The sequence below is a fragment of the Suncus etruscus genome, chromosome 7, assembly GCF_024139225.1.
Source record: "Suncus etruscus isolate mSunEtr1 chromosome 7, mSunEtr1.pri.cur, whole genome shotgun sequence".
In the NCBI taxonomy this organism is placed as follows: domain Eukaryota; kingdom Metazoa; phylum Chordata; class Mammalia; order Eulipotyphla; family Soricidae; genus Suncus; species Suncus etruscus.
This window is the reverse complement of record NC_064854.1, coordinates 12,610,898-12,623,989: the sequence shown is the minus strand read 5'-3', so window position 1 is coordinate 12,623,989 and position 13,092 is coordinate 12,610,898. Positions and strand designations below refer to the sequence as shown.

Below are 13,092 nucleotides of genomic sequence, written 5' to 3'. Positions count from 1 at the left end.
CAAGTTGTTAACAGTGCGGTCATTTCAAGCCTTAAATGTTCAAATATCAATCCCACCATCAGTGTGACCTCTCTTCACCAATGCCCCCAATTTCCCACCCACCATCATAGCCTGCCTTCATGCTGGTACAAACAAATTTACTTCATATTGTCTGTTACAACACAAAAGCAAATGAATTATTAAAACTTAGATCAACACAGGTCAGTTTGAAGTGATTATTATCTTTCTACATGGTGTTACTGAAGTCAGTGCCTAAGGATTTACTGGGCTGCAGTTGTGCTTCTTAAGCCTTCTAAGTTACTGTTCAGGCTCACTGAGCTTGTAGATTTTTATGGAACTTCCCCATCAGATTTCCTGTCCTACTACTGGGCTGGCACTACTGTGAATTTTTTGAGGTGTTGCCCAGGTATGTGTGACTACACGGTCCAGTATTTATAGAACTGCAATTTGATGGCTTGGACATTTGATAAGGGTTGAGGAACTGTAGTTCATGTAGTCCCCTCACCCTCCCTCCTGCAAATGACACAGGTATGAGCCCAGGACGGGTGAACTAAGACAAATCTGTAGCCGTTACTTCCTGTTGGAGCTTGGTGTCTTTTTCTTCATTTTAGGCATTGTGATTTGCAGTATTGTTACTGAAAGGGTTTCATACATATCCCTTTTCCTCCTTTTGTCCAAAGGAATTATTTCCAAATATACTGTCATTGTGGTTCATTTTTTGTCCTAACTGCAATTCCCGCTCCTGAGCTCTCCCCCCATATCTGTTGCCTTTGGGTGTTCTCATACTATATTTTTTCTATTTTTTTTTAAATTTATTTAAAGGAAATATATCACATAGTTGACCCAATTGATCATAATACATTTGTTTCAGGAAGAACAAAGGCAAAGTTATTAAAAAAAAATAAAGAAACTAACAAGATGGAAGAGAAAGAAAAGGTTCAGTAGCAAGTATATGTTTGAAAATCATTGAATCACCAATTAACTCATTAAAGGCCTAACAGAAGGTTTATCATATATATATTTTTTGTGATATCCTGCAAATGAGTGTGATTACCATGCATCTATCCCTCTCCCTCTGACTCATTTCATTTAGCATACTTTCCATATTTATCCATATATTAACAAATTTTATGATTTCATTTTTCCTAATAGCTTTATAGTATACCAATGTGTAGGTGTAGCACAGTTACTTTATCCACTCACCAGTTCTTTGCATACTTGGGTTGTTTCCAGATTCTGGCTATTGTGAATACTGTTGCAGTGAACATAGAAGTGCAGAGGGCTGTTCTACATTATGTTTTGGGGCCCCTAGGACATATTCTTAGGAGCAGTATTGCTGGATCTGCTGGAAAGCTCAATTTCTAGGTTTTTATAGGAAAGTGTTAAAAAAAAACAATATTGTTTTCCCCAAAGGCTGAACCAGTCAATACTCTTCAGCAGTAGATGAGAATCCGGTTGGTCTTGTTCAGTGGTCGGCAACCTTTTTTTTTCAACTGAGCCAAATCTTGCCAAAACCACGATTGAAATTTATTTTGAGAGCCACATTTTTTTTTTTGGCAGCGCTCAGGGGTTACTCCTGGCTTTATGCCCAGAAATCACTCCTGGCAGGCTCAGGGGCTGCACACAGGGTGCGCACTGACAGAGGCTAGGAGCGGAGTCCTGACTCCTGGAGCGGCCGCCCAGCACACAGAAGAGCCAAATTAGAAGTGTAAAGAGCCACATGTGGCTCTCGAGCCATAGGTTGCTGACCACTGGTCTTGTTCTTTGTGATGTGTGCCAGTCTCTGTGACAGTTGAGATGTATCCCATTTTTGCTTTGATTTGCATCTCCTTGATGATTAGTGATGTGAAGCATTTTTTTTCATGTCCCTTTTGACTATCTTTATTTTTTTTAGGAAGTTCCTGTGTATCTCTGCTCCCCTCTTTTTGATGGGATTGTCTTCCATTTAAATTTTGTACATGGAAAAGTTTTTAAGAATAATTTTTGTCAGAGTACTATATTTTATTACAATGTATTTATGTATTAACTTACTGGGAACAAAACATTAATGACCAAAATAGGTTCATAGTACTGTCTGCATCAGTATATAATAACCATGAACCTAACAGAAACGAGGTGAAATCTGTGTGTGACTAGTGGTGTTTTGTTGTTGTTGTTGTTGTTGTTGTTGTTGTTGTTTGAGTGAGAGGAGTAAGTATTAGGTTTTAGGCTTGGTGTAGGAGTTGGGAGGTGATGGGTGATAGAAGAGAAATTTCTAGGAAAGATAACTATGTCACTTAACTACAAGCCAGTGAAGGGAAATATGACTTCCCGTAGTAAACTCACAAGGCACTTCCGTAAATCGTGTAAACAATAACAAAAGTAGATGTGAAACTGTTCCTCTTGTGTGTGTACTTGCCAGCAGTTGGTCAGTGCCGCCTTGCAAACTCAGCCATAAGAGTTTAAAATTGTTAGGCAGCATCCGGCTTAGAAAGGAAATTCAGTATTTCTGGGTGGGTTGAAGAAGTTGATCAACAATAGTACCAGAAAACTATGGTCTGTTTCAAGGAGACAGAGTATGTCGTTTCTTTCTCTGACCCCACTGAACCACCCCTCTTCTGAATGCCATTTGAAAAAGCTTCTATTAAATTGGGTTTAGTTTCTGAGCAGGCTGCAGTCTTGTGAGATCAGTGATATGTTCAGTGTGAGTGTTTGGTGTCTGATTGATTCCTAATTGAAATAGGTGAACCTCCCTTTACATCCTGCAATAACCAGGAAAAATAGTCATTGCTTCCAACTCTTGAATTCAAAGGAGCAGTGCTGGGGATCTTGAGTTGTATCCTGCATCTGCCTTTAAGTAACAAATACAGGATGTAACTTGTATGGCCTATCTAGATGGAATTAAACTTACCCTTGTGGCCAAAGTGATGGTACAGTGGAGAGGGCCTTTGCAAGCAGCTGACCCAGGTTTGAATCCCAGCATCCCATGGAATCTCCCAAGCCTGTCAGGAGATCAGAGCCACTGAGTACTATTGTGTGCCTCCTTCACCCCCCCCCCAGAAAAGGGAGCTTTTTTTACCCATGTTTTATGAGTACCAACCTCTATATCAAATAATGTGCTTACTCAGTGAATTCGAAGGAGAAAGAATGAAAGTAACATCAGCAAGCAGGGCTTTGGTGATACTCACAGATCACATTATAAAACATTATGGAACCTATTCAAATTCTTTCTAGAAGATGTGTATTTTGTGCTTTTTAATAATTGGAACAAGGCAAAGACATGTGTAACTATGTTAATTTCTTGCTCATAATGTACTTTTGATAAAAAATAAAAATAATTATCAGATCCTTTTCTGTGGCAAAATTATTTCTCCTCTGGTCATCATTGTGTCCCTTCAGTGAAAATTACTCTGCCAAACTGCATAGTGAAGGAAAGGTTGACGGAAAGATGGGAGAAAAATGAGGTAACGGATATCCCACCAAAGGATTTGCAGCTTTTGGAAATCAACTTACCTTTAGGTTTCAACAGTGGATAAATAATAAGGAATCAACAAGGGACCTCAATGGGCTGAACACATTCTTTGCATACAGGAGACTCGTGTTTGGTCTCTGATACTGCATGATATCTCAAGCACCTTACCATGAGTAAACCCTCCAGGACTGTCTGTTATAGCCCCAAAACAAAATTACAAAAAAGTGAATTATTTTGAGACCAATAAGAAAAATGGAGATTTATGGGGAAAGTGGATGCTATTATTTATTTGGTCATTGGTTATTTATGAATTGTGTAAGGTACATTTGCTTTCTTTAGTTCCATGTGTAAACTTCTGTTTGCTCCAAATTGGAAAATGACTTTTAAAATATCCATGACGAGGGCCAGAGTGATAGCACAGCGGGTAGGACTTACCCAGGTTTGATCCCTAGCATCCCATATGGTTCCCCAAGCTTATAGGAGTAATTTCTGAACACAGCACTAAGAGTAAACCCTGAGCACCAAGTGTGACCCAAGAACAAAAGCCATATTGACCATTATGAGTGCCCTGATATATCAATCGTGCAAATTTACATTTACTTCAGTGGAGCTACCAAAGTAGTGTCAGATTCACACACATCCTTACAGATTAGACCATTTTAGATGGAATCACCTAAGAGGAAGCAGACCAGAAGGAGGGCTTAGGACCATGGGACTATTTAGGAAACAGAATGTTTCTTTAGATACCTGATTGGCTGACTGGTTGTGCTAATGAGCATGACAGGCTACCTGCCCCCTCCCTGGGCAGAAGGACCTCCTTATGGAGGCTGGCCCTGTTGCTTCTATCTACACTCTGAATACCTGCTTTGGGGTGCTGAGTTGTAGACCCCTTGAGAGTCATCTGCATGGGAGCTGGTTGGAGGATGCTCGTCCATTTTCTGCTCTTCTGCTTGGTACTATCCATCCCAAAGATCAGCTCAAAGGAAGGTGAGTTTCTATAGACAGATTGTAAGTAGCTCCCCATATTTTTTGCGATTTAGTAATTAAAATCTGCTCATACACCGAGTCTTGAGTGGGTGTAGGGTGGAAGTTGCAGAAGATATAATAGTATCTAAAAATAGGAAGTGCCTTTGAGCACTAAAGCTATCGAAGCGTTACTGGTTAGGAAATGAAATGTCAATCCACAAAAAGTATTTTGCAAAGGAAGATATTATTTCCCACAATGACGTTGAAATTTAAGTATTTACAGTAGCTTGAAAACAGAACTCTTTAAGAGTGGAAACCAAATTGCAGTGAGTTGAGGAATAAATGACCCCGACACACACTGGTGAAGGGGGAGTATTCTATTTATGACTGAAACAAGTACGAATTTGCTGTAATCATGGTGCTTAAATATTTATATATTTTTTAAAAAATAATGAAAAACAATTAAAGTATTGTAACTTGTGTTTTTAAAGAAAAAATAAAAACAAGAAATGTCAGGTGTATATCATTGAGAGTCAGGCACCAGCCTCCCTGGAGCTTTGATTTCAGACCTGAGAAATTAAATTCCTTGCCTACCAAAAGCATTATTAGAGTTAGTTATCAATACTCAGTTTTGGGTGCCCAAATTTTCTGAGTTACAACTTTAATATCCTCTCCCTCTAATCCAAAACTAAACATTTAGATCCTAACCTCATAATAAAAGCTCAGAAAGGGCAGTTTCTCCACTTCGATCCTTGGAAGCTCTACTGCATAGGGGATTGTTTAAGCTTTACTGGCAGTGATGAAATTGCATCTCTCCTGTCAAAAGCAAACAACTGTGCTTAACTTACAGAAGAGACTTAGTTTGCTAACAAGAAGGATTGGGGTTAAAATTTAAATAGGTACACATTATTTTAAAGAACAAACTGGAAAATGCACATTTCTCAAAATCTTGACGGTCCCCCACCCCAACAAGCACAGTGGGAAGGAAAACAGACCTGACCATATAGGGTGTGAAATTTCAAGGCAAAGAAGTCTGAGCAGGGTGAAAGCAAACAGCAGAACTGAAGATCAGCAGGGGCTGTGGGCTGTTTATTCACCTGCCTATTCATGTCAGCAACAAAATTCTAGAAAAAGGTTTGAAACAAATATGCCTGAATTTAGTCTTAGGACCAAGCAGTGCCAGAAAGTGGATCCTCTTGCCTAGTGTTACTTTCTTGTAGAAATAGCCATAAACAAGTCTGGAGCAGAGAGAAAAAAAATATCTTCAGTTTCTAGTGAAAACAAAGGTTTTGTAAGCTCTGTTAAAATCCATATATTGGTAGAAGAATTGGGAAATACATTCTTTAAAGAGAATGAATATATTTTATCTTGACATCTCAGCCTGATGCCAAATGAGGAGAGTGAATTATAGAGTCAACTGGAGTTGACTCTAGGGAAAGGCTAATTCAGCACAGATGCTTTTTCGCTATCCTCTGAGCACTTTCTCAGAGAAGCTGGCCTCCTTAATGTGGTTATACACATACATACCTTCCTGTAATTATAGGCAGTTTAAATGTATTACTCCCAGGCTAGAGCGATAACACACGGTAGGGTGTTTGCCTTGCATGTGGCCAGCCTGGGACAGACCCATGTTCTATTCCTAGCATCCCACAGAGTCTCCCAAGCCTGCCGGGAGAGATGTCTGAGCACAGAGCCAGGAGTAATCCCTGAGCACTGCTGGGTGTGGCCCCAAAACAAATAAATAAATAAATAAATGTTTTATTTTAATTTATTACTCCCATTTCCCTTCAAGTGGTAGTATATTTTAGGCAGATACAACCTCCCATTCTTAAAACACACTTATTAAGAGGAGCTTCTTAAAATATTAGGTAAAAGATGGATCAGGAAAATATTGTCAGTTTGTGTGTGTATGTGTGGTGCGTGCATCCTAAAACTAGGGGCTCAACAGTGTAAATGTTGAAGGCATAAGCTCATCTATTCTGTCTTCTGGGACATTTTGGAGTGAGCTGGCCAGTTGCCTGCAGCGACTATGACCAACTCCCACCAGGAGAGACATTGGTCCCAGGAATGGTGGAGTCCTCTGAAGACATTTTTGATGGCCCAGAAAGGTGAGTTGTTGCTGTTCTCAGGGAATGGGATAAGCTGTCAAACTATGCACAAAATTTTCTTACAAATTGGAAATGCCACTGATTGGGTAGATATGTCTTAAGTGAGTTGCCAAGGAACCAAGTTATGATATGGCTCAGAGAATGGCCATCTCTGCTTTGGACCTTCATGCCCAGCCTAAGAACTGCCAGCAACTTAAGTCCAGATAATGACAATCTTGTGTTAATTGAAGAAATTCCTCTAGAGGTCATTTTTCCAACTACAAAGGAATGAACTATGTAGAGGCATCTGGGATCTCTGGTCCTTCATGTCATTACTTGAGGTGACATCCCCTGAAAGACATTCCCATAAATTTGGGGGGATTCCTGGCTCCAGATTTTTCATGAGTCTCCCCAGTGACACTCAAGGGTGTGGGCCCCCAATGCCCAATAGGGTAAGCTAGGAGGCTGGATTCTGTGCTGAGTGGGAACATTCATTCTCCACAAACTGCCTACATCCTTAAAAAGTTTGATCTGTGTCTTGCAAACCAAGTTGGTGGTACTGCTCTTGTTCTGAAGTTCCTGTTGTTTCAAAGATGAGAAAAAATGTGAAAGAAGGCATTCTAATCATTAATAGATTGTGGGGGTCATGTGATGGAAAAGGAGAGAATTGGGAGGGGACAAAGAGCACATGTGCTCACAAGTTATTAGGTATCACATAAATACACATATAGTATGTGAGCAATGTCACTATATATTTGCACACATAAGTATATTCCCTACAACTAAAATATGAGCACCCATTTAAATAGTCTAACAAATATTCAAGCACAATTCACATTCACAAACACTAGCAAACACAGTCCTATTTATAGAAAATAACCCATTTCCTCAACATTTTTTAAGCCTAACTTCATAGTAGAGAATATCAGTTTAATCTTATATTTCTGCAAACCAGATCACCTAGTGTCTGTGTCAGCAAAAGACCATGTCTTAAGAAAAGAGAGGTCTTAAACAATCTAAACTTAAAGGGGCCTGTTATACTGGCAGGCCAGGGGACAAAGGGTGGTAGTAAGGATGCACTCTGGATCCATTGGTGGAGGGACATTGACTCTGTCAGTGGGAAGAGCCCTGATGCATTGTATATCTGAAATTCAACTATGAAGGACTCTGTAGATCTCAATTGTTTCAATAAAATAATTTTTTAAAAAGATCTTGATACTAATCACAATGGCTTATTTTGTGAATCTAGGTATAAAATTCACCACATATAAATAGGTTTTTAAAAAGATAATAACCCTGGGCTGAAGCGATAGCACAGCAGTAGGGCATTTGCCTTGCACGCAGCTGATCAAGGATGGACCTCGGTTTGATCCCCACCGTCCCATATGGCCCCCCAAGCCAGGTGCAATTTTTTAGTGCATAACCAGGAGTAACCTCTAAGCATCACAGGGTGTGGCCCAAAAAAGCAAATGAAATAAGATAACACAACTGGTCAATATACCTTTTTCTGTTTAAGGACAAAAGGTGATCCCTTACAATTTGATGTGATATGCACATGACAATCTATGATATGCATAGCACCAAGGTGTGAGCAGTACTTGCAATTAGAATAAAACAAGAATCAGCCATTTTGGGCTACAGTGATAAGACCAAGTTATTTCCAGGATTCAGCATAGGAGATTGGTCATCCTGGCCTCTGAATTTTTTTTTTCTTATTTTTGCTAGTTGTGGTTTCCTTGGCAAAATAATGCTTCTAACAACTTATTAACAAGTGCAAGAGCAGGTAATGAGAAGGCAAAATATTAAGGATTCAATTTTCTTCTATCTTTAAAAGATTTCTTTAGAACAGATGGAAAAGACAAAACCCTCAAGTCTTTAGACTGAGAAACCTGGGTGATGAGGAAGAGAATGCCTTCTTGGAGGCTAGAAAGGAGAAGGCACACTCAGATCCATGTAGTCTCTCTCAAAATTTCCAGAACCTGATCTACCTACTGGATACCAGGGCAGCATTCTTAGGCCCCAGGCTCTCCAGAGACACATCACAGCTCACTCCAGGATCAGGAAACAGGATATGGAGAGATGAACAACAGCATAATGCTAGCAGGCTCTTGGGATTATGTGTACTGGTACACAGATTATAGGGGACCATGTGTGCAATTGAATCTGCTTTGGCTGTATAGCTATACCAATCTCCCACATCACAAATATAACCCAAGCTTTTCTGTGCACATGGTCTCAATGCAGTGTTCAGAAATACACATCATCTCAAGAAGTCATATATGCACTGCTACAGAGGAGAGTGAGAGAACCCTTAATAGCTAATGTGCTTAAATCTCATTGTGCTGTGTTCTCTCCTATTCCACACTAAGGAGCCAACGATATAGGATATGTAGATTTTACTTTGGAGGTGATGGTAAGACTGTTGGACATTCTCTTGAGGGTTTATGGTAACAGTAATCAGTATAAGAATAACTTCACATCTGGAGAAAACAAAAAAGGGATAGTGAGTGAGTCTGTGAGTCTAACTCAAGATTAGAACCATGCTTTCCATATATGTGTATCTTAGCTAGGATGCTATCATGAATGCACATGCCCATACATGCATACACACACACACAAACACACACACACACACACCACATCTAAAGGGAAGATATTATGCTATCAGCCATTCAAGATGATTTCTACTAGGACAGATTCTAATGGTTGACAGTTTTCTTTCTACCTGTCTAGTTTGCTTTAACTTTATTTTCGTGTAAGGATACTGTACCTTAAAAGATTTTTTTTAATGTGGAGAACTGTAGTTTAAAAGTTACTGATAGTTGAGTTTTAGACATAAAATATTTCAACACCAATCCCACTACCAATGTCTTCAAGTCCCATCACAAGTGCTGCCATACTCCATCATCCCCCATCCATTATCCTCTCTTTCTCACCCCCTTCCTGCCACTTTGGAAGGTGCATTATAAAGTTCAGTGGTTGCAGCTTAGATTTTGTATTTTCGGTATTGTTGAGTCTGTGCTTTGGTTGTATAGCTAATCCATTGTCCCACATGACAAATATTTCTTTTTTCATGTACTTGTCCCACCTTGGCAGAAGAAGCTCTGCATTGGCCCCCTAGCCCTAACTGTTCTCCACCCATGGAGAGTGGTCCTATTCTTCCCAACGAAGTCCTCCAGTCAGAGAGACTTCTTCCGGTTTTGGTCCCACAGCTAACCTGTCAGCCTGCTCATACCTTTTGGCCTGCTCGCAGATAGATTATAGTAGAAGTTCCTGAACCTGTTTTATCTTCCGAGCCTTGTGTGGATTATTTCCTGTATTGTGTGATTATTTCTGCATTGCTTCCAGACCTGAGTTCCTTAATCCCCTCAGGATTGGGGCATGAGGCTTCACCACAAGCAATTACTGTCTCACCAAGCAGTTAGACAAAAAAGTCTAACAAGCAGTGTCATTAACAAGCAGTTAATTAACAAACAGTGTCAGTAACACAAAGAGGACACAGGAAACATATGAGCAGGACTCTGAAAATGGCCAACATTGGGCTAATTCTCACAGGCCAGGGGGGAAATCTCTGTGATTTAAATTTCCCTTTCAAACATTACCCACCCTAATATGTTGTTTGAAAAAGTTTTGGAGTTTCTCCATGCAAATCCCTTTAATGTGCACATGATAGCTGTGAGAGCCCAGTTGATAATGCTCTGACTCTGTCAAGGGGAGAAAGTCCTTTTAGGAAACTATGATATCAACTGGGAAAAGGCCCAGACCCAACATTCTCTTCATTCACATCATTATCATTTGCTAGTTGTGTGCTTCATTAGTTTATGAACGGATCTGGGGGACCGGAGCGATAGCATAGCAGTAGGGCATTTGCCTTGCTCATGGCTGACCCAGGACGAACCTTGGTTCGATCCCTGGCATCCCATATGGTCCCTCGAGCCAAGAGTTGTTTCTGAGCTCAGAGCCAGGAGTAACCCCTTAGCATCACTAGGTGTAGCCCCAAAACAAAACAAAACAAACAAACAGAAAAAGAATGGATCTGGGGGAAAGATGGCCAGAGGATGGGGAAGAGTCAAATGGTTTTATACAGAATATAATCATTTAGGCATGCCCAAGCACAAAGGAGATTTTACTGAAGAATTAAGAATGCTTTAGTGTTTATCATCCGAACATGAGTGGTCTGGGATTTGGAGAGTTTGTGCTGTGCCTGGGTCATCTGATACCATGCTAGGCCCCATAGCAGGTGGGGCTCACAGTCTTGCCAAGTGTAGAGATTAAGTTGTCATTTTTCCAGTTGTGCCTGTGTCCAGATTATTGCAATTGTATCTAAATGCTACACTATGGATTACATGATTTCAACATTTTCTATTTGATTTTTGTTTGGGTACCACATCTCACAGTGCTCAGAGCTTGCTCTCAGCTCTGCACTCAACGATCACTCTTAGCATCTTGGGGGGCCATAAGTGGTGCCAGGAATCAATCCAGATCATGTTTCTACAAGGCAAGCACTCTACCAGCTGTGCTATCATCTCTCTGGTTACATTTTTCATTTTTATTTTTCTTAGTTACCTGGTCTTCAGAAAACCTCCAGTTAAATCTAGAATGGAAATATTTGGACCCTTTTTGGGTGGAATGATGGGGAGAACACCTGGTGATTCTCAGGAGTTACCCCTAAATGTACACTCAGGAATTACTCAGTGGACCGAATATGGGGATCAAACATGCTCTGCTGTGTGCAAGGCAAGCGCCCTATTTTTTTTTTACATTGTTCTAACCCCAGAATTTTATTTTAAAAAACATCTCACCAGAGGCTTTCATTCACATAGTGGCCTTCTTCTTCTATCAGAATACACCCCTAATTAGCCCTTACCCCTTCCTCCCCTCCTTAATTAATCTTTTTTTTGTTTTGTTTTTGGTTTTGTTTTCTGGGTCACGCCCAGCAGCTCTCAGGGGTTCCCCCTGGCTCTATGCTCAGAAATCCCTCCTGGCAGACTCGGGACCGTATGGGATGCCGGGATTCAAACCACCATTCTTCTGCATGCAAGGCATACGCCCTATCTTCATGCTATCTCTCCGGCCCCCTCCTTAATTTTTTCAATGGTGTCCTTGTCTGCCTCCTAGTGGCAATTTCTTGATAGTAGTATCAAGAAGCTGATGTGGACAAAATAAGTGTTATCTTCTTGGAAGCCTTGTTTAAACTAAAAAATATATATTCTGTATTTCACAAGCACTCAAAAGAAGTTAATACTGCTTTTTTGTGATAGAGATGAACCCAACCTCTATGAGTAAGAGAACCTGAGAGGAGCAAATAGTTGATATGGGATAAAGTGGGACAGGAAGAGGCCTTGTCCAGGCTATCTAATTCCCTACAACAAGGATATTTAGGAATTTCTGGCAGCCTGGTGATCCAGGCACAGCTGGCACTTTGTGTCTCTAAGGAGCCACAGCATGTCTGGCAGTGAGCAGCGAGGCGAGCCAATGTCTGTCATCCTAGGAATGGGAGATGGAACATTGCCTGCGCCAGGCATGCTGGGCACTTAATCCAACTGCAGTTTGAATTCTAGAGCATTCCTTTTCAGAAGTCCAGGGAGGAGACTCAAAGTATGTGGAAATTCTGGGTACCACATGATACTCTGAGAACCAACGGGAGCAATTTCCAGCGCCAAATCAGAAGTAGCAAAGAGCACCATTGATTATGCCTCCATACAAAAATCAAAGCAAAGGGGCCGGAGAGATAGCATGGAGGTAAGGCGTTTGCCTTTCATGCAGGAGGTCATCGGTTCGAATCCCGGCGCCCCATATGGTCCCCTGTGCCTGCCAGGAGCAATTTCTGAGCCTGGAGCCAGGAATAACCCCTGAGCACTGCCAGGTATGACCCAAAAACCAAAAAAAAAAAAAAAAAAAAAAAAGAAAAAAGAAAAAATCAAAGCAAAACGAGGAAGGTATCAGACCAGTATTAGTTCTGGTTGCATTTGGCACCAGTTTGAATGCCACTGGGCTTTACTTAGTTGCCCCGTTGTCCAGGATTTCTGACCTTTTCTCTTGAGCAGGACTTGTATTGTACCTCCCCTTTTGATCTATGATGAAGCTGAGATGGAACAAAATATTTTATTCATGCCTGTCACATGTACAGAGTCAGTAGTTGTTGGTTAAAGATGTTTTTCCACAAGTCAGGTGGGTAAAAGAACTGGTTGGAATAGGTCTCAAGAACAGAAGTGACTAACAGGAGTATTGGTGGAATGACAAGAGGAAGGCCTGGGTGGCATGTCTGACATGACATTTCTGCTGCATTTGAATGGTGGGAAACTTGGGAAAGGAGCCAAGGTAGCAGGTGCCTGTCCCATTAGTAACATAGGGACTCTTTCCTAGTACTCGTTTGAGAATAGGTTCCAATTTTTAAAAAACAGAACAAAGAAAATCCCCAAACACAGCACTGATATAGTAGTCAACAGTGTGCCTAATTGTTGATGGGAGAAAGATGGATCAGGGTGGGAGAGTTTACACAATGATCGGGAATAAAATGAATGTATTTTGGGTGGTGTTAAGGTGGGGGGGAAATAACTAAATATCCAAGGCACAGAGTCAGCAACA

At 40.8% G+C, this 13,092-nt stretch overlaps 1 protein-coding gene across 1 annotated transcript in view; it reads left to right on the top strand.

Annotated features, from left to right (window-relative positions):
- Window positions 1-4,271: 4,271 nt before the first annotated feature.
- Window positions 4,272-13,092, top strand: part of PKD1L1 (polycystin 1 like 1, transient receptor potential channel interacting) — a 113,586-nt gene continuing 104,765 nt past the window's right edge. The window contains 2 exon segments of the mRNA XM_049777515.1: window positions 4,272-4,438; window positions 6,424-6,525. Coding sequence (XP_049633472.1) covers window positions 4,272-4,438; window positions 6,424-6,525 — 269 coding nt within the window.